A 21,882-nucleotide genomic window follows, 5' to 3' on the forward strand; every position below is an offset into this window, starting at 1 on the left:
TAAGTTCTCATTCACTGAACTTGGTGGTCACTGATGCAGCATCAGCTTTTTCTATGTGAGGCACTCGAATTTTTTAATGTAATTCAAAGCATCTATGTATTTTTCTCTGCATCAACTCACTGATGGCAAATTTTGAAGCAACATCTGGGAACATCTTCTCTGACACTGAAACCACTGAGCCCTACATGACGGGAAAGTCAAGTGGAGGGGATAAAGCCTATAAAACACCAAATTGGGAAGATAGATGATGCCATAGTTGCCATTATGGAGGATAATGCTATGACAGGAACTGTTCATGGGAGAACAGTGGCAGAGGGAAATGGAATCATCAGAAACATACATAACTTCAAATTTCTGTGTGGCTTAGTGTTGTGGCATGACATACAGTGTGAAATAAACGTTGTACGCAAGAGACTCCAAGGCGTTGACCTTGATGTATCTGGAGCAATGGAACAAATGGACAAAGCAAAGTCACACCTACAGTCTTACCAGTCAGATGAGGGATTTCAAAACGTTCTGAAGAGTGCAGAAGTTGGCAGAGGGACTTCACACTGAAGCTATTTTCGCACCCATTCAAGAATACAAGAGTCATCAAAGAAGACATTTTGATTATGAGGCACGGGATAATCCCATAAGAGACCCCAAACAACAATTCAAAGTTGAATTCTTTAACCAGGTGCTAGACTGTGCAATTCAGTCAGCTGAAGAATGTTTCAAGAAGCTCAAGGAACACAGTAGTATATTTGGGATGTTGTATGATATTCCAAAACTCCGCACTATACCCGAAGACCACCTACACCAGCAATGCAGGGCACTAGAGACAATGTTGACACATGACGACATGTGCAATATTGATGCGAGTGATTTAGGTGATGAACTGAAAGCCCTGCCAAGATACATTTCATCAGGATGAACTCCAAAGGCTGTTCTGGAATATACTTACACAGATAAGATGACCACCCTTTTTCCAAATGCTTTTGTTGCTCTGTGCATACTTCTAACATTTCCTGTTAACAGTTGCAGTGGAGAACGCAGCTTCCCCAAGCTGAAATTAATAAAAACACACCTATGCTCCACAATGACACAGAGGAGGCTGGTTGACCTTGCAAGCATCTCAACAGAGCATGAGCTGGCCCGGACTGTGAACCTCCAGGATGCAGTTCAAATCTTTGTAACCAAGAAGGCACGGAAAGCACCACTTTGATTATTCAAACAGATAAAAATGCCAGTGTTTACTAGGCAGACAAGAAAAGTTACATTTGCTGTTCAGTTGTTTAAAAGTTAAATGTTACTTAAAATTTTTGAACAAGGCATTTCAAGTTTTCATGCATCTGACGAAGTGGGTATTCACCCACGAAAGCTCATGCTCCAAAGCATCTGTCATTCTATAAGGTGCCACAAGATTCTTTGCTGCTTTTGCATTTCAAGTTGTTAGTTCTCCTTTATTGGGATAGGTGGCAGAGCTGCACCATAAGACGAGTAGAACAGGAAGAAGGCAGAATTGAGACGTTTCAAAGTTTTGGCCCAAGCGAGGGGGCATGGGAGCATCATTTGAGCTCCCTGCTTCAGGTGCCAAAATGTCGTGGGTCGGCCCTGCCTCTTTTGACTTACATCCTTACAATGTTTTCCTCTTACTCCTTTTCCTGATTAGACTTTTCTAAGCCTGGTGACCCCACACCAAAGCTCTACTCTACTTTTAACCACTTTTAAATACAATATCTATGTATAAATCCTGTCCCATTGCAATTAAGAAACCAACAGTCTAAGGATTTTCACAACTGCTATAAGCTCCTTACCATTCAAAAATATTAGAATAGTTTATTCAAATGTACACAAGCATCTCAACAGATGTACTTTGTTACTTTATTGATATCAATATTTCCAAATTCTTAATGAAAAATGTATATTAAGATTAAAAGGCTGTTTTACGGACACTCCTTTTAAATGTTTCATCATAATCTGTGTTTTCAAATAATCAATGGTACCACCATTTTACTCTCTATAGAGATAAAACTGAATATGTGCATTAATTATTTTAAAAATATTAAACTGAAGCAAATGCTTTCCACTCAAGCATATCCAGGACCCAGGGAAGGCATGATTTTCATTGCAGCATCTGGCTCCTTGGCAGCTTTACAGGCAACTGTGCTTGCAATATTGGAAATACTTGCAAGTTTGTCCGTTAGGCTTCTGAGGGCCATCTAATTTTCCCAAAGCTGTTTTGCTGCTCTACTGAGTCATTCACTGCCACATTTTCTGGTATGAGTCTAACGGGCCAGTGCAGATTCCATAATATACACATACATACACACACACACACACACCCTCTGAAGCTATTAAAAATTACCCTAGGGATCCTTTCATAGCACACAGACAGAAATTTGTTCATGATTCTTCTGTTAAAGCCACCCACATTCTGACCCATCACCTGCACACTAGTGTTGCAAGTGCATTTTGTGGGAATTAAATTAGTTTCTCTGGCAACCTTCCCACCAATATAGATATAAATGCACAATTAAATAGTCACTTTGTGTGTGTCCAAGACTCCTCCACCCTGTGAAAGATGCCAGGAACGTGCCTTTTTGCTGAGGAATTAGGAACTCATTAATACAAGCCATGTCCTGGGAGCTAGACACACAATAAATGATTAAGAGGGACGTCTCATTATACCTGAAGAGAGCTTCCAAGCCAGCCAACCTCCAAAATACTCTTTCCATTCACACAAAAACAATCCACAACAGGAGACTATCACAGGAGAAGGGACTCCAGTTCTTAATAAGATCATTAATTTAACAAGATCTAGCGGAGATCCACTTTCAGATTCTTTTCCGGGGGCTTCCCTGGGCTAATGAGTGGGAAGCCTGTGACTGCCAGCTAAGCTCTCACAGCAGAGTCAATACCGCATTGCTGCTGCTGCTCATTTTCACAAGCAACAACATCCCAAAAAACAGCCCCAGACAGTCCCCTGCAGACCTAGCTGGCTTCTCTGCAGAGAGCAGCAGCGGCTCCGCAGTGTCCATCCCAGCTGGGGTGAAGGAAGGTTCACCAGAACTCGGGGTGGGACTCGCAAGCGCAGCCAAGCTCTGGCGGAGTTTGCAAATCAAGGGGAGACGGGGGCCGCAGAGAGGAAAGCAGCCCGTAGACCCTCTCCCCACTCCCCCGCCCGCCGGGGCTGCAGCGTGTCTGGCTGGGCTCTAGACGCTGGACGGGACGGGGCTCGGCTCGTCCCCCAGGAGTAGGACGAGGCTCGGCTGGATCCCCGCCGGTCTCCCCTGGGGCGGGACGGGACTCGGTTGATCAGTCCCAGGCTATGCCCGGGGCCAATGGGGAACCTGTCCGGGGTCCCCGTCTCCGCACGGGGGACGCTCCCTCCCAGGCTGTTACCTGTCATCACTGCCGGGGACTCTGCTGCGGAGGCACCGCCTCTTCTCCTGCCCACGGCCACGTCCCCGGACTCCTGCTCGCATCCCGCGGCGGCGGCCAGGAGCAGCCCCAGCAGCAACAGGACCGGGACGGGGGCTCCTGCTGCCCCCAGCCGCCTCCCTGGGGCGCCGCTCGGGACCCGGACCCCGCTCATCGGTGCCGCTGCTGCAGCGACCGCAACAGGCTCCGCTGTGGCGCTTCCACGCCCGCCCGGCTCCGGCAGCCGAGTCGCGCTCCGCCCGCCCCCTGCGCCCCACGCTGCCTCCCGCCGCGGGCTTCCGGGGCTCTGCGCCTGCGCGGTAAACGTCACCACGCAAGTGTGCCCGATAACTCCTCGGGGAGAGGCGCCGGCAAAGGGGCGGGGCTAGCTCAGGGGGCGGGCTGGGGCCCGGGCCCGTCACTGTCACTGTCACTGCAGGGAGGCAGCGAAGGGCGCGCGCCAGAAGCCGGCGGGAGGAGCGCGCTTTGCAGGGGCCCTGCTCTGCGAGGGACGCAGAGGGGGAGCGGGGCTGCCCCAGCCAGGGGGACAGGAAGCTGCGGTGGGGCCGCAGAGGGAAGGACGAGGGAGAAGCGCAGGTGGCTCCGGGGCTGTTCCAGGAGAGGAAAACAACAAGGCAGCTGCAGGCAGGAGGCCAGGTGGAGGAGACTCCTGCTGAAGGCAGCAGGGGGAAGGGGAGAGGAAATGGTTACGGACAACGTTTTTTCAGTGCTTAACTCGTAATGAAAAAGGGTTCCGGGGCTCCTGCAATTTTCTTACATTCACAACTGATGCAACAAGCCCAGAGGTGCCAGGACTATGAACAAGCGAGGGGGTAGGACGCAGCATTGGCAAGACCTGGCACAAATCAAGCACAGCCAAGGCAGCTGAAGAATATAAAGATTGTAACATTTTGTGTAAAGTGCTATATGGGCCATAGGGACAGTTTGTGATCACACACAAGAAGCAAGGAAATAGAAAGATTATTTGATGGACTAAGATATATTTAACATACTATTAATGAGTCTGAGACCTTCTGCACTGGCTTTGGGAATGTGATCATGAAACTAAAATGCACAGGGATTAGAGGCCATGGGCCTGGGTTCTGCTCATGATTCAGCCATAAAGGGCTACGTCTAGGGTTTTATTAATGAGACAAGAGCACCATTAGGGACCCCAAGTAGAAGTACACTTTAATTGAACAGTTTTTTCACAGGCAGCGAGTTGTAGGAGTGAGATTTAAAATCTCTCTATTAACAGTTGCTCTAGTGATCCATATTAAAACACTGAGCCACACAATCAAGCTTGTGTTAAATTAACTCACTGAGGGTTTTAAAGTGTACATAGGTTTAGCAACTTTTCACTGAAGAAAGGATATAAAAGGAGAGCTTTCTATTCTAAGAGAAGTGAGACATTTTACAAAAAAGAAAATGCTGGAAGTCACATATGTACGGACTATTCTAATTAATAGAGCTAAATGGTATTTGAAGCTTGGTCACACAAAAGCTAATATATAAAACAAAATTGAGCCCTCAACAGGTCCAGGACTTAGTGTAGTAATAGCATGAGCCTGTAATGCTTGAGCAGAAGGATTGACTCCCCTAGACAAAAGCAGTAGCAGGCACATTCTTCGTGGGGACCAGCCAATAGATAATGATAAAACTAGACATTCTCCTACTGTAGGTTGGGCCTGCACTGTGCTCGGTGCTGTACAAGCAAAGAAGTCAACAGGGAAACCAAACTGTTAAGATGCTCAAGGCGCTTCACTCCAACTGAAGTAACAGCGTAGAGAACCAGGACCTTTAAAGACCAGGCCTGTGGTCCCTGCTGTACCGTGTTTATATTCTAATTTCAAGCAAAAATAGAATAATTCATACACACAGCATTTCAGCAAATAGCACAATGTGAAGCCATATAGATGGGGGAAATATATTCCAAATATATTTACACACACAAAATATATTTTTTAAAAATAGTAATTCTCAAAATATCCCTGCCTTTGAGGAGGCTATGCAGGTTACTTACCTGTAACCGAGGTTCTTTGAGATAGACGCTACATACTGCCAGTCATGGGGTGCTCCGACTGGTGCAACCTGAATGGTAAAATGTACAAGCAGTAGTCACTGGAGTGTCCACACACCTCCCTTGGCCTTCCCCTCACTGAGCTCTGGATGTTCTAGGGCAAGTGTTTAGAACTGTAGTGCTCCACTGCTTTAGTTCCTTCCCCTCTGACCCCAACCATTTGGTAAGTAGGACTGCAGGGCAGTGAGGAAAGGTGGAGGTGAAGTGTGAATATGCAGATCCATCTCAAAAGACCTCAGTTATAGATCAGTAACATTCATTTCTTCCTTTGAGTGTCCTTTTCATATTCCCATTCATGGGATAGATTAATAAGCAGTACTCTGATCCAGGATGATGAGACCCAGAGTTCTAGTTAAACAAGGAGTGCAGAACTGCCTTGCCCAATTTTGCATCAGAGCTAGAGTCTGAATCTAAACAATAATGTTAAGTAAAAGTGTAACCAGAACTCCAGGTTGCTGCTCTATACATTTCTACCAGAGGAATATGTCTACAGAAAACCATACAAGTTGCCTTTGATCTAGTTGAATGAGTTTTGTTGCCTGGAGGAGTGGATGATCCCTACAATCAGGGCCGGCTCCAGGGTTTTTGCCGCCCCAAGCAGCAAAAAGGAAGAAAAAAAAAAGAAAAAACCCACGATCATTATCTGCAGCTCTACCACTGCCGCTTGTCTTCGGCGGCAATTCGGAAGACCCAGATGTGCCACTCCTTCCCCTTGGCCGCATCTGCTTGTTGGGCTGGTGCCTGGAGCCAGCCCTGCCTACAATTTATAAGATTCATAAATGCTTAATCTAACCCATCTAGAGAGTCTGTACAGAAACCTTTTTTTAATTTTTTTTTGTCCATGACCTATAAACAGCCTTGAAGATTGTCTAAAGGGGACTGAAAAGTATACCTTTCATTGCACTTTAATTGTCTGTCCACCACATTAATGAGCTTAACACTTGTTGTGGAATTTTTTTTTATTCATACTATCTAAACCTGGTGTGTAATTCTTTGCTAACCAGTGCTGAAGGTCTCGTCTGAAGACAAGCAAAAGGAGTCACTGCTGTGGATGATGCCAGCAGACCCAGCAATCAGAGGAAGAAAAGAATTGTCTTGGTAACTGGTGGAGGCAATGTACATATCTGTTTATTTTAATATCTCTCGTCTGGGAGAAAAGTTCTCTCCACAGTTAAGTCCCATATGGCTTCTACAAAAAAAGACTCCTTTAAGTGCATTTAGACAGGACTTTTCCCAATGTATGTGACTTCCTAGACTGACAATTGGTGAACATATTTGACTTACGTGTACTAAGATATCTTCCCTGGACAACATTTTTATTAGACAGGCCTCTAGGTGCAGGATACATATGTCCACAGCTTTCTTAACTATGTTGCTACAACACACAGGCATTTTGTAAACACCCTGTGTGCTGTACACAACTCATAAAGGAGGACATTGTACTGAAAATGGTCCTGTTAAACACTGAAATGCAGATACCTCCAAGGACATGGCCTTACAGAAATGTGGACATATTTATCATTGAGCTCCAGAGATACACACCACTCCTGGAGAGAAAGAGAAGGTATTATAGAAGTTAGAGACAACATGCAGAATCATAATTTCTTTATATAAGGCAATGTCTACACTACCACTTATGTCAGCAAAACTTATGTCACCCAGGGGTGTGAAAAAACACCCCACCCCTCCTGAGTGACATCAATTCTGCTGGCGTAAGTAGCAGTGTTCACAGCATAGTTGCCACTGCTCGGCATAGAGCAGCTACACAAGAGATTTTACAGTGGCACAACTGCATCTATATCTGTGCTGCTGTAAACTATCTAGTCTAGATACAGCCTACCTGTTCAATCTCTCTAAATCCAACATAAAGCAAAGGCCTATTTTTTTTTGGGGGGGGGGGGGAGTAGAAAACAAGTAAAACCCATTTCCTCTGCAGTCTCATGGAACTACCTCTGTAACACCTAACTGTAGTAGAGATTGAATCTCCTTTTTAAACAAAGAGAGATGACTTTGATCTCTGCCCAGATATGAAGCTGGTGGTTGTTAGGGGGAAAGGTCTGAATTAAATTATGAAACCACATGAAATAAACTTCTAAAATCCATCTATCCAATATTATTAACTCTAATTGATAATCAAAATGGGACTGGTACCCAAACTGTGGATAAGTAATGTCCAAGTGGACTGGCTTAAAGCTCTGTGTCAAAGCAGATGTCTTGGAGGAAACATAGAAGATGAACATGAAACTTTCCCTTTAATATTGTAAGGTTTAAATTTCTGCCTCAGTTGAAGCTGGTGGTGTAGGGTATAATGGGTGGAAATGATATGACCTTTTCTAATAATTGTAATGAACTGAAGGACACAAAGGAGCTCGGACTGCATTTGATATTTATGTAATGGAGTCGAATAAGGCCTTTCCCCTGTATTAAAGAAACCTAAAGATCTAGCAGTGGAGCTTACATTTTTCATCTTCTCTAGTATTTCATCAGGCTGAACACTAAACAGACCATCTCCTTCAAATGGAACGTCCACAATCCTCATTTTTATTTTGCAAGGGAGTCCCGCTGATCTTAACCGTCCGTGTCTCCTTAATGACAGCCAAAGCTACTGATCTTGCTGAAATATCTGAGGAGTCAAAAGTTGATCTCAATTGTTGCTTAGCAACATTCAGTCCTTCAGCCAAAACAGCATTGCATTATTTTTTGTGTTTCTCTGGAAGAGCATTAAGAAAAAGAGGACATATTGCTCCAGAGATGGTATTTGTACCTAGCCATGACAACTTCATAGTTGGAAATGTGCATGTATAATGCCGCTGAAGAAAATATTTGTCTTCTTAATTATCCACTTTCTTCCCTTCTTTATTGATGCAGTAGAGTGATTTTGTGCAACTTTTGATTTGTGAAGTGCCACTTCAACCACCAACTAATTAGGAGGCAGATGAATACGAAATGTAGCAAGTCCTTCTTGAAGGAAATGATGTAATTTGTCTGTCTTCTTAGACAGAGGCTGAGTGGTGGAGGAGGTCTTCCAGACTGCCTTTGCTGTCTGAAGCAAGCCCCTCTAATAACAGAAGTGTGGTTCATTATATAGCCTGTGCCCCCAAAATATAAAAGATTGCAGGATGTGATTTCTCTACAAAAACAGAAGCAATATCTAACATCTTTGAAACTTGGGATACTAATTCATGAAAGGCTAGAGCATCATTTGATGGCTTATATTCTCTACATTTTCAACTAGAGAACAAATGTTCCTTAATTCTGACTCAAACTCTGCCAGTTCCAGTCCCTCCTCATAAGATAATATTTCATCTATTTCCACAGGTGATTTGTTCTGAGTAAGCAGCATTCTTATTCTTTGGATCTGACAGATGAATGTCCCCGATACTGTCTTTCTGAAGGTCTGTCTTCATACATCAATTCTTCCGGATAAGGTGCCAGAAATGGCCAGTGGAACCACCTTACCTGAAGAGGTACCTGCCGCTCAAGCCAAAACCCCACTGATGGATGCTGCTGGAAATCTCTGTGCCTGGGGATTCAGCGGGCTGCATTGAATGGATTATAATATTATTTTGCTAGTTCTATTATATGAGCTGCATCTCTCTTCTGTCCCGAATACATTCATTGCTCAGATGAGACCAGAGACAATAACGTCCTTGAAAAGGAGAGCACAGAGTTCTTCTCCGGGTATCCCAAAGTGGTCTTAGGAAGCAGCAGCAGTAGAGATGTTCTGAACCCTTCCTGTTCTGTACTCACTCTTGAAGACTCTTGAAGACGAAATCAGCCTGATTCTTTGAAGATGCAGTACCCAGCTCAACTGTCAGCAGCACCATAAACCAATCCACCTGATGAACTATTGCTTTAACAGTAATACTATGCGGTGCTGTGCAGGTTGTTAAACCACCATCAGTTCTCTTATTTGGATGCTTAGATCTCATTCTTAGGATAAACTCCTCCAGATCTGATATTGTCAGATCCATAGAGGGACGACTCCCAACTCTGCGCTGACAGCTTGAGTCAGAGCCTGACTCCATAATGAGATTCTGTCCCTGTAAATCCTTTTCTCTCGGATTGGCTCTTTGTAATGAGGCCAACACTGAGGAGGGCTGCACAATTTTTCTCAGTACCACAACCAAAGTCTTTCTGAAAGGAATAGCTGTGGGAACAGGGTCTGTCACTGATCCAAACCTGGTCTTCTTTTTCTGATTCTTAACTTTCTTGGAACCTGAGCCTCACACAGAAGCTGAATCTCACTTCTTTCTAGGTGAAGTTGTTGCAGCTGAAGGCGGTCTCTAAGAACCAGCTGCCACTGTCGGCACTTCAGGCAATTTTATTATAGGTAGACTTTGTCTCTTTCTTTGCCCCTGTGGTAAATGTTGAGCAGATCAGCCATTTAGAGGGAGAATGACCTTCCCCCTAACATGCCAAGCACCTAGCATGTGCATCTCATGCTGGGCATACCACAGGCATGAGACAGGTTTTCAATCCAGAATTCTTAGTCTTCTGATCCGACATGTTATCTTTTAACTAATGATCTCTAAACAACACTGTGTACTTAAGTAAGAACTAACCCTATACCAATTGTTGAGCTACTAAGAATCCGTAAGGATCATACAGCAACATTGTAACCATCCAGCTGATTGCAGATGAAGGGACTGAGGTGGTGGAGCACAAGTTTCTGTAGATCAGTGGTTCCCAAACGTGTTCTGCTGCTTGTGTAGGGAAAGCCCCTGGCAGGCCGGGCCGGTTTTTTTTACCTGCCGTGTCCGCAGGTTCGGCCCATTGTGGCTCCCACTGGCAGCAGTTTGCTGCTCCAGGCCAATGGGAGCTGCTGGAAGTGGCATGGGCCAAAGGACGTACTTGCCACTGCTTCCAGCGGCTCCCATTAGCCTGGAGCAGCGAACCGTGACCACTGGGAGCCGCGATCGGCCGGACGTGCGGATGCGGCAGGTAAACAAACCGGCCCAACCCACCAGGGGCTTTCCCCGCACAAGCGACGGAACAAGTTTGAGAACCACTGCTGTAGACATATTCCTCTGGCAGAGATATGTAGAGCAGCAACCTAGACTTCTGTTCACACTTTTACTTAACATTATTCTTTAGACTCTGAATCTCTATCAGATACAAAATTTGACAAGGCAGTCCTGCACTCCTTGTTTAATAAGCAGTATTCTGACCCAGGATGGTGAGACCCAGAGTTCTCGGTAATCTATCCCATGAATGGGAATATGTGGAAGACACGGAAAAGAAATGAAGGTTACTTACCTCTAAGTGAGGTTCTTTGAGATGGACTCTGCATATTCATACTCCACATCCTCCTTTCTTCACTACCTTGGAGTCCTACTTACCAAAGGGTTTTGGGTCATGGGGGAAGGAACTGAGGTAGTGGAGCACCACGCTCCTTTTAATCCATTGCCCTAGAACATCCAGAGTTCAGTGTGTATGGGGGAGAGGAGCAGGCAAGGGAGGCATGTGGGAGGCAATGACTACAGCTAGTAGATTTTTACCATTCAGACTGCACCAGCCAGTGCATCTCAGGAGAGGGAATATTCAGAGGACATTTGAAGGAAGAACTGTTGCTATCTTAGTTTACTATACAGGAAATGGAATCACACAGCTGAATGTTTACATCTGTGGGCGAGGGAAATCCTGAAAACTTACTATAATACTGAGGCCTGGTCTACACTAGTCTGTTATTTCGGAATTAGCCGAGTTAATTCAGAAAAAAAAAATGATTCCGTCCACACGACCAAACCAGTTTTTTTCTATTTAAAGGGCTCTTTAATCCAATTTCTGTACTCTACCTCGGCAAGTAGAGTAGCGCTTAAATTGAGATCGCAGTCCCGGGTTAAAGGTATTATGGATGCAATTCGACATTATTGACCTCCAGGAGCTATCCCAGAATGCTCCCTTGTGACCACTCTGGACAACACTCTCAACTCGGATGCACTAGCCAGGTAGGCGGGAAAAGTCCCAAAAACTTTTGAATTTCATTTCGTGTTTGGTCAACATCAGCACAGGTGACCATCAGCACAGTCCACCATCACAGGTGACCATGCAGAGTCCACTATCACAAGAGATCATGCAGTCCCGGATTCGCAGACGAGTTCCAGCATGGTCTGAACGGGAGGTACTAGATCTCATGGTATGTTGGGGAGACGAGTCTGTTATGGCAGAACTATGTTCCAAAAAAAGGAACGCAAATACCTACGCTAAAGTCTCCAGAGCCAGGGACACAGAGCAGTGTCGTACAAAAATCAAGGAGCTCAGGCAAGTGTATCAAAAAGCCCAGGAGGCAAACAGGCACTCTGGATCACAGCCCCATACATATCGCTTCTACCGTGAGCTGCATGCAGTTATGGAGGTTAACGCCACCACTACCTCATCACTGTCTGTGGACACCTGCAGGGGGGGGTTGCACGGAGAAAGGATGAGGAGGACGACAGTACACAGGCGGCAAGTGGGGCATCCATTTTCCCCCCTAGCCAGGACCTATTCTTAATGCTCCCTAGGCAGGCTCCCGGACCATGACCTTGAAGGGGTACTTCTGGTGAGTGAGAGCCTGATCAGAGCCATGCTCAGAGCCTTACTGGAGGGGAGAGGGAGAGGGAGAGAGAGAGAGAGAAGCAATCATCCCAGAGAGCCCACAGGCCCTCCTTTTATATGGCAAACCCACCAGGCATTACTTGCTGTGGGAAAAGGGAACCAGCAGTTTGAAAGCATTCAAATGAATATAGAGGCAAAACCCCGCGTGTCCCAGGCTGCCTGCAGGCTGAATTCTGTTGCCTGGTCATGTGTGATGGCTTACTCACACCAAAAAGTGTCCCCTTTGTTCTCTGAAATGTATATTTTAAAATACTACCCTCCCTTTTTCTCCTCTTGCAGGTGCAAATGTTTCAACGCGGCCCCTATCTACTCCGTCCCAGAGGCTGGTCCAGATTAGAAGGCAGAAAAAACGAACTCGGGATGACAGTGTCGGAGAAAAACATAGCTCTCACTCTCTGGTTGGATGCAGCTAAGTCAGATACTTTATTCTCAAGCAATTGCATAGAGGGAGAGTGCACTAGGACACAAGGTTTCCGCCTCCTAGGCAGGTCTCTCTACAGGTAAACAATTACAGCATTTTTACCTTTTGTTACATACAATAATAAGAAACAGCTGCATTTTGTTTATACATAGGTCATCTTGATATCTTATTTTTCTCACTTCTATTTAGACTACAGTCTACATTCCATATCTAACACAAGGTTGCAACAACTTCTCACACAGTTCTTTCCCACTCGACTCACACAATCCTCGCTTCTACAAATCTTGCATTATTAGAGTAACAGCTAGGCTAACTCTTGCTCACAAAAGAGACTATTTGCATTGAAATTCCCTTCAAATCCCTGTCAGTTCTTGCTGTACTTCCACAACATGTTTGCCAAGCTCATGCAGTCCTCCCGCACTGATAGGACCCAGCTGAATGCGTGGAGGCTAACAATTGCAAAGTCCTGTAAAGCATTAAAGGAACACAAAGAGAGGAGGGACAAGCGCGATGAGAGCAGGCAGGACGCTATGGTCAAGCTCATGGGGGAGCAAACTGACATGCTCCGCTGTATGGTGGATCTAATACGGGAAAGGCAGCAAGACCACAGACTGCCGCTGCAGCCCCTGTATAACTTCCCTCCCCCCTCCCCAAGTTCCATAGCCTCCTCATCCAGATGCCCAAGAACATGAGGGGAGGGGCTACAGGGACCCACACAATCAACCCCCGAGGATTGCCCAAGCAGCAGAAAGCTGGCATATGCGAACTTTTGATTTGGTTTCTGGACTTGTCCTTCCCTCCTCCTCCACCCCACTAACCCAATACTCCCCCCCACACTCCCAGGTCTCCCTTCTGATTTCTCTCAATGTGTTGTGCAACAAATAATAAAGAACAGTTTTTAAACAATTTTGACTTTATTTCCTTTCACACATATATATATATATATATAAGGGGGCGAGTAACTTCAGGAGAAACAAACACAACTGTCACACCGTACACTGGCCAGTCATGAAACTGGCTTTCAAAGCTTTTCTGATGCGCAGTGCGCCCTGCTGCACTCTTCTAATCGCCCTGTTGTCTGGCTGTGTGAAATTGACCGCCAGGCGAGTTGCCTCAACTTCCCACCCCGCCATAAAAGTCTCCCCCTTACTCTCACACATATTGTGGACCACACAAGAAGCAGCAATTACAAGTGGAATATTGGTTGTGCTGAGATCTAACCGAGTCAATAAACTGAGCCAGCATGCTTTCAAATGTCCAAAAGCACATTCTACCACCATTCTGCACTTGCTCAGCCTATAGTTGAACTGCTCCTTACTACTGTCCAGGGTGCCTGTGTACAGCTTCATGAGCCATGGCATTAAGGGGTAGGCTGGGTCCCCGAGGATAACCATAGGGATTTCAACATAACCAACAGTAATTTTCTGGTCTGGGAAGTAAGTCTCTTCCTGCAGCTGTTCAGACAGACCAGAGTTCCTGAAGATGCGAGAGTCATGCACTTTTCCCGGCCATCCGATGTTGTTGTCAGTGAAACGTCCCTTGTGATCCACCAGTGCTTGCAGCACCATGGAAAAGTACCCCTTACAGTTTATGTACTGGCCACCGCAGTGTGTTGGGGCCAAGATACGGATATGCGTTCTATCTATCACCCCGCCACAGTTAGGGAACCCCAGCACATTAAAGCCATCCACAATGGTCTGCACAGTTCCCAAAGTCACTACCCTTGATAGCAGCTGGTCAATGATTGTGTTGGCTACTTGCAGCACAGCAGCCCCTACAGTGGATTTGCCGACTCCAAACTGATTCTCGTCTGACCGGTAGCTGTCGGGCATTGCAAGCTTCCACAGTGCTACGGCCACTCGCTTCTCAACTGTGAGGGCTGCTCTCATTTTGGTATCTTTGCACTTCACGGCAGAGGACAGCAAGTCACAAAGTTCCATGAAAGTGGCCCTACGCATATGAAAGTTTTGCAGCCACTGGGAATCATCCCAGACCTGCAACACTATGTAGTCCCACCAGTCTGTGCTTGTTTCCGAGGCCCAGAATTGGCATTTCATGGCATGAACCTGGGCAGCATGATCTCCCAATTGCCACATGCCATGGTTCAAGGAACATCTGTGTCCATGTCCTCATCAGTATAGTAATCGCACTGTCGTCGCTTCCTCGCCTGGTTTTGCAGGTACTGCACATACTGCTGGATAATCTGCGAGGTATTTACAATGGTCAAAACTGCAGTGGAGATCTAAGTGGGCTCCATGCTTGCCGCACTATGGCACCTGCATGGGTAATCCTGGAAAAAAGGTCATGAAACGTAGGAGACCTGTTCGGTTCAAGATGGCCGATAAAAGGTGGCAAATGGTTGTCTTCTGTAGCTTTCACAGAGTTGGGAAGCTCGCTAGAGCTGAAAGAGTAGGAGAGGAGAGTTTGCGGTGGAAGCATGAGCAGAGTTTGCGGCGGAAGCTGTGTGGCTCAGTTCACGATGGCCAAAAAATGGCAAGGTTGCAAACTAGTGCCGGCTGAGTGAGAAATTACTTGCCTGCTAGAAAGTGGACCAAACAATCAAACTTATTTCACTTATGTACCACTGAAAGTCATCAGTTTTATTGCTGCTGATATGACCTGGTTTCAGACTGGGAAGTTTATCTGGAGGTGAAAGATTCTAAATTCTGTAATAACCTATCCTCTGAATAGTCCAGTCCCACCAAGAATTAGGGGTCTGGGGCATACTTCAGTCAGAATTAGGCTGAGTAAAACTCTGTGGCCTTGCTCTGTTTGCCTTGGAATATTTTCCTGAATGATATCAGCAACATTTCTTCATTTGAGGGTGTAGACTCAAATCAGGAAAGAGAAATACACTAAGCACTTTCTTCATAACAGCAACAACAACAACAACATCATCATCTTACCATTGTGTTTTCAGATTAAAGATATTTTTTCTAAAAGTAGATAAATTCAGTCTAAAAGATGTTAACAAGACAACTTTTAAGACTGTAAGAAACTTGCTTCAATCATTTTGGTTTAGAAAAGGTTGTCTCCAAGTTTTATATAATTTTAGAACTTAATGTGACACCCTCAGAAGATAAAAAAAAAAATGAGAAAGGACTTACCATTTAGAATAGTCTGCATAAAATTGTTTTGAAGTGTGAATAAAAAGTATCAGCTCTTATAGTATAAGTAACCCTTAATAAGATAACATTTTTCTGCCTTTTACATATCTTATTGGGCAAAGAATAGTTTTGTTTAGGAAAGACTATTATTTACTTTGTCAAAAATAAAAAGACAGGTCTGAGATTTTTATGACCATGTTTAGAACTGTCCCAATGTACAAAAATACTGGTTGGGAACACAACAAATAGAATAATCTCTGTGTCTCAAATTTTGTTTGTCAAACAAATCCTTCTCTTTCGACTTCACCTCACAGCTGAACTCCATCTCGGCATCCATGGTAAATGTAAATACTAGAGTAGGAAAATATAAAGAGATGTTTATATAAACCGCTTATTAATAGGCAACAACCCCATTAATTGGAAGGAAAAATCATCTCTGAAGAGACACAGATAGATTGCTAAACTCAAATATGCTCTTCCTCCTTAGAAAGCAGCTTATCATTTCAGAGGGGGGGAGGGTCTGAACAAATCTGACTGCCATTCAAAGTCCCCTGCACTCATAGCAGGGCTATGTATTATCTAGCCACTCACACTACAGAGAACAGCTTGGACTTAAAATCATCTACATTTTTAAACCTCTGCTCACACTTTACAGAACTCTATTATACATGTCATACAAGAATGATTCTAATTTAATTATGAGCCTAATGCCTCCACTCCTCTTCTTTCAGTTAAAGTAACACTATGTTATTTCTCACTTTTTCTACATCTCTTTATCCTTATGTTCTAGAACCTTGTACAAATACTTCCAATGTACAAAACTGAGCATACAAGTTCAAAATATGACAACGTCTAAACCAAACCCACCCCATCTTTTAGAAATCACCCAAGAAAATTGTAAATTCCCTCATCCAAACGTCTTTTCCCTGAAGCCACCCCTTCAGCAAAAGCCTAGTAAAATGATGACCTTATTAATAGTATAACAGAAGGCTATAACAGGGTTCCAAAAATAACTAGATACATTCACAAAGGATAGATCAGTGTTTCTCAAATGCAGCCACCAGGGGCTCTTCTTGCAGCCACAGCCTTCTGGGTAGTGATTGGAGGGTTGGGGGAAAACAGTGGCCCCTCCCTTGGGACCACCAGGATGGGTTTGGCCCTGCCCCCCTTTGGAGCCACAGTGCTGGAGGAGCAGACACCTGTGAGTTCCCCGCCTTCCTGGAGGCAGTGGGGCTCTCGCTTCCGGCTTCAGCCCTGGGGTGGCGCGCAGCAGGCTCCGGGCAGGTTCCAATTGCAAGGCAGTGGGCTCTGGTCACAGGCTGTGGCCCCCCAGCTGCAGGACCCGGCAGACTCCATCCCTAAACTCCTCCACCCCATTACCCAGGGCCCCCACTATCTCCCTCTTCATCAGTTTTCCAGGGCTGAGTAAGTCTGCTGTGAAAAGTGATATTTATATGTTTGTTAATATCGCTTTTCACTGTCTCCCAGCTAGCTAAGAAGTCTGCTGTGAGAAATGATATTAACATACAAATATCATTTTTCATAGAAGCAGACTTACTAGCTAGCAAGCCTAAAACAAAAATGCAACCAAAAAGCAAAGAAACAACAAGACAAGAACATGCCATGCACCTTATCTGTGTTTCTTTTCTGTTTAGGTCTAGTAAAGAACAGAGACAACTGTACATTATTTTTATTATTCAGTCTGCAAAAAACCCTTACATAAATAAACTACTATGATTTGGATGTGTATATGTTCTTATTTATATGTTTTTCCTAAAAAGTTAATTCAGTATTTTAGGAAAAATTATCGAAGTGGCCACCAGCAAGAGTTGGTGGCCGTACCTGAGGCCATCAAAACATTGTTGTGAGAACCCCAGGCTAGATAATACATAGCCCTGCCATGAGTGCAGGGGACTGAACTAGATAACCCCTCGAGGTCCTTTCCAGTCCTACAAGGCTATGTATTGTAGGGTAGAGGGACAAGGTGGGGTCCTATGGCCTGAATGTGCAAAGTGTGTGTTGGGGAAGCGAGTGTTAGTATCACTCTTCTTGCATTTCATTTTTAACAATAGCAGTCTTTGTAAGTTAGTTTTGGTTCAGGTTAATGTTTATAATACATTTTCACGTTGAAGTGTTTGTGTTTGCTTGTCTGGCAAGTTCTAAGTATTATGAACTAAAATTAAACATCTAATTATATGTCTGTCAAGTTGGTGAAATCAAATTTTTCACTAGTAATATGAATACAGAAAATAACTAACTTCCTTTGTAAGCTGTAACAATGCCAATTTTCCACAGTCCAATCTTCACATCAGCATCAATGAATCAGAATCAGCCTTCAAGGCAACTCTTTTTTTTTTTGTAACCTAAAAGCATCTAAAGAAAGTAGAAAGAGGAAAATACCATGTCACTAGGTTACAAAAAAGTTAGGACACAATTCTGTACAGATAGAAAACAATTAAATACCACTGCTATCTATAGTTCATTTGTACTGATTTAACATTAGTAAGGGGTCTTGGGAACTATAACTAATCCCGGTTTCAGATTTTCAGATGAAAAAGTGCCATATAAGTACAAAATATTTCTTTCTATGAACCACCAAATCTGCTGGATAAAACTAACTATAGAGTCATTAGTAAATCCCAGAGCTTTCATTGAGCCCTTGCTTGCCAAAATCTAATTTGTGTCCTAATCAGCAGGTATATAAAGAGATCCAACATATTTGTTAAAAAAAAAAATATAAAGCATAAAAAATTAGCTACACTCTTTGTCTTGCACAAATTGTGTGTCCATTGAAAAATATAGTCAGCTTTCAAATTCACGTGCCAGGTCCTAGTCTTCTGCAATACTACTATTTTAAACTATGTAATTTCATATAATTGTAATTAACTCTTTTGTTAGATGTTTGCTTTGAGATTGACTGCATGGCCATAATCATAAGGGAAGTGTCAATGTACTCAAACTGACAAAGGGAGGTGTGGCTTCCATTTGCACTAGACTGTACCACAGACTGTCAGCAGAGATAGGACTAAGGAAGTTGCCCTAAGGATCTCTGGAATACAGCCAGAGGACTTCCAGGATTCGAGTCAGACCAACACTGTGTGCAAACAGGAAAGCAATAGGGTTTGGACACTAGATCCCAGCTTAACACAGGCTCAGACCCTCCAGCCCTGCAGAGTCCTGGGACACTAGGTTTGAGCCCTAGGTTAACACAATTAGTGTGTGGATGCAAGGGGGTGAGACTTAAGCTTGGGCTTACATTGCTGTGTAGACATAGCCTTACTGTCAGACATTCAGCATGCCCAATTTATATGCAAGGTATAAGTATGTTTTCTGGGGTCTATATAAAACTAATATTTGCACTGTTAATGCTGTATATTAATAATGTAGATAACAGTCTAGTGTAAATGGAAGCTGGATCTCTCTTAAAATACAGAGGGTCACGTTCCACACACATCCATACTGTATTTGAAAAGTAGAAACTGGTCCAAAATAAAGTGATATGGTGAATGTATGGGGTATGCAATGTTATACACTTCACTCAATTTTAACTATAATCCTTTATTAGGTATTAAAATAAAGTAATAAATTAATCCTAATGACTCTGTTTAGTATTTCAGAATCCCTGGAAAAAAACATAAAAAGAAATTATAATCAATAGAAGATGGGCCACCTGGTGGTCTAGTGACAGTGCAATACACAGTCATGCAGGGATCTGAGCTGGATGCTGAATTGAAGCCTGAGCTCTTGGACCAGCAGAGGCCACACACATACAGGTCTTGAAAAGGGTGTGTGGGATAGGGGATAAGAAAGAATTGCCATCTTCATAATGCATCCATGCTGGAAGAAAAACAGAAGGCAATGGATATTGTTTTATTAGGTTGCAACTTTATTCACTTAATGTATCTGGCAGTACCCGGCAACAAATTATACAGTCCAGGTCATCATTTCCATATAACCTCCAACCTTGTCCCAGCATTCCTATTGCTGGAACCCTTCTACCCTCCCCTTATATGAGGTGAAAGGGGTGGGGGGAGAGGCTCGAAGACAGTGGTTCTCAAACATTTATACTGGTGACCCCTTTCATATAGCAAGACTCTGAGTGCAACCCCTCCATAAAATTAAAAACACTTTTTATATATTTAACACTCTTATAAATGCTGGAGGCGGACATCTCACAACCCCCCATATAATAGCCTCATGACTCCTTGAGGACTCCTGACCCCCAGTTTGAGAAACCCTGCTATAAAAGAAGGGGAGTCAGCTTCTCACTGTTCCAGACGTAGGAGCCCCAAGCCCCCTTCCTTGGCTTCCTTAAAGGGGCCTAGGAAAAGGAGAAGCATCAGTTCCCCACTGTAGAAGACGTAGGAGTCCCCAAAACCCCTTTACAGGATGCTCTCCTTCCAATCTTCTTCCAAACCATTTTATCTGATAATGGTATCCGTTCCATAATGAGTACTTGCACAGCACATTCACAATTAGTTTTACATACTAAGTTGTGACATTATAACCTAACCCCTCCACTTCCCCTCACTGGGAACCAGACCAGTTGTGGAAAGACAACCCCCACTACCACCTCATTTCAGCCAATCTAGTGGAGAGGGAAAAATTCCTTCCCAGGCCCCGAGGAAAGGGGCAACTACTGTAATGCCCACAGAGAGTCAAGAGGTTTGCTAAGCTCATGGGTGGATGGGTGCTGTCAGCCATGGCTGTATCGGGAATAAATACCCCTCCCTCCACTGCCACTCTTCCCGTCAGCAGAAAGGACAGTGCAGTGTCCTTCTCCAAACCTGGCCCTGCCCTCTGCCCTTTTCCTGTCCATCCCTGTGAGCTTCCCCGCTCCACCACACCCATTATAAGGTGCAAGTCCCTTTTTTTCCCCAGTTAGCCAGCTCCATATGGAAGGTTGTGATGAGCATATTCTCCTGCAACTGCTTTGGCTCACCTAAAGCAAGGCTTTGACAAGTTCTGGAGGAAGCTATATCCAGGACTTTTTGCAAGGCAAGACTCTCTTAGGCACTTTTCAAACTCTCATCCTTTGATACTTAGTGATAGACATCTAGAAAGGCTGTGGGGGATCAATAGATTAAAAAGAAATAAGTAAAATGGTGAAGAACACGAAGAGGACTCCTGGAAAACAGAAATTGAACAGAAGCATTTCTCTGATTTCTCCTAGGAAATGACATAAAAGTTCCAAAAAGTTAAAGCACATTTTCAAGTGTTACTGTACTCTTGAGTTGACATTCCTGTAGTGGGGGTTTGAATAAGTAATAATCAGATGAAAAACAGTTTTTTCCAATCTGATATTAGTGGATCTGTTACGGCACTCATATTAGATCAAGAATTTAACTGCATTACCTTTGTTTTATTGCATTTTATACATTGATTTGTATTATTTATATGCACAAGTAATGATTCTCATACCTCATCAGTTATATCAATTGCTGTTATGTTGAAATACAGCAGCATGCAAATGCACAGGTTAGAGTGTAAAGTTATTATTCTATATGTAGAAAAACTTACACTTAACTGTAAAGAGAACATGATCTGTAAGTGACATATACATACAGTTTAATTTGGTTTTATGCAGACGTTGCATAGTTCATTATTAGTTTCTAATGAAAGACTGGATGTGCGGTGTCAGTGACCTTGAAGCAGATCAAGAGACAGTGGCAAACAGGAAGATCTGAAGAAGAGGCATAACCTTCAAGGTTGAAAGGTCAGCAAGTACAGCCTGGGAAAAAGAACAAAAAGGATTTGCTAAAATTGAGTCAAATTTCTCTGAAGTAGTACCTAAGAAATCAGAAAAAGCTGCAGCAAATTGCAGAATATGATATTGACAATAATTACTTTCTAAACTTTGCTATATCACAACAGTCTGTGGAGGTTCCTTTTTCTCAGATTTTTCAATCTAACCTTTCAATGCGCAAAAAAAAAAAAAAAAAAAAAAAGTGCACCTATGTGTACAGACAGCAAGTAAAGTCACTTTATTCTACCCTTTAGACTTACTTCAAATATAAACCCATGATACTATGCATAAGAGGTCTAACATTTCAACTTGCTTCTAAAAATAATCGTACATTATGAATCTTTATTCTGCGTCTTGGGTAGCACTTGTAAGATAAGTCTATAACTTTAATGATGACTTAAAGTGAATCATCATCGGATGGAAATATATATTTAAAAAAAATGTAACTAGTCATCACCAACATTCCATAATATATAATAGAATTTTATCAGCTTCTTAGGGGAAAAAATGAACAAAAATACTAATT

At 43.7% G+C, this 21,882-nt stretch overlaps 2 protein-coding genes across 8 annotated transcripts in view; both read right to left on the reverse strand.

Annotated features, from left to right (window-relative positions):
• STIM2 (stromal interaction molecule 2) overlaps nucleotides 1–3,598 on the reverse strand; it is a 144,029-nt gene extending 140,431 nt beyond the window's left edge. For both annotated transcript variants that reach the window (XM_032806620.2, XM_075066542.1), the window contains exon 1: nucleotides 3,385–3,598. In XM_032806620.2, coding sequence (XP_032662511.1) covers nucleotides 3,385–3,577 — 193 coding nt within the window. In that variant the 5' untranslated portion in view covers nucleotides 3,578–3,598. The remainder of the gene's footprint in view (nucleotides 1–3,384) is intronic.
• A 14,346-nt stretch (nucleotides 3,599–17,944) lies between these two features.
• TBC1D19 (TBC1 domain family member 19) overlaps nucleotides 17,945–21,882 on the reverse strand; it is a 91,921-nt gene continuing 87,983 nt past the window's right edge. For 2 of the 6 annotated variants that reach the window (XM_032806614.2, XM_032806616.2), the window contains one exon: nucleotides 19,474–21,341. In XM_032806614.2, coding sequence (XP_032662505.1) covers nucleotides 21,267–21,341 — 75 coding nt within the window. In that variant the 3' untranslated portion in view covers nucleotides 19,474–21,266. Of the gene's footprint in view, nucleotides 19,448–19,473; nucleotides 21,342–21,882 lie in introns of those variants that run through there. The other 4 variants (XR_012655983.1, XR_004377320.2, XR_004377318.2 and 1 more) reach the window with 4 other exon arrangements.

The sequence above is a fragment of the Chelonoidis abingdonii genome, chromosome 5, assembly GCF_003597395.2.
Source record: "Chelonoidis abingdonii isolate Lonesome George chromosome 5, CheloAbing_2.0, whole genome shotgun sequence".
Classification (NCBI taxonomy): domain Eukaryota; kingdom Metazoa; phylum Chordata; order Testudines; family Testudinidae; genus Chelonoidis; species Chelonoidis abingdonii.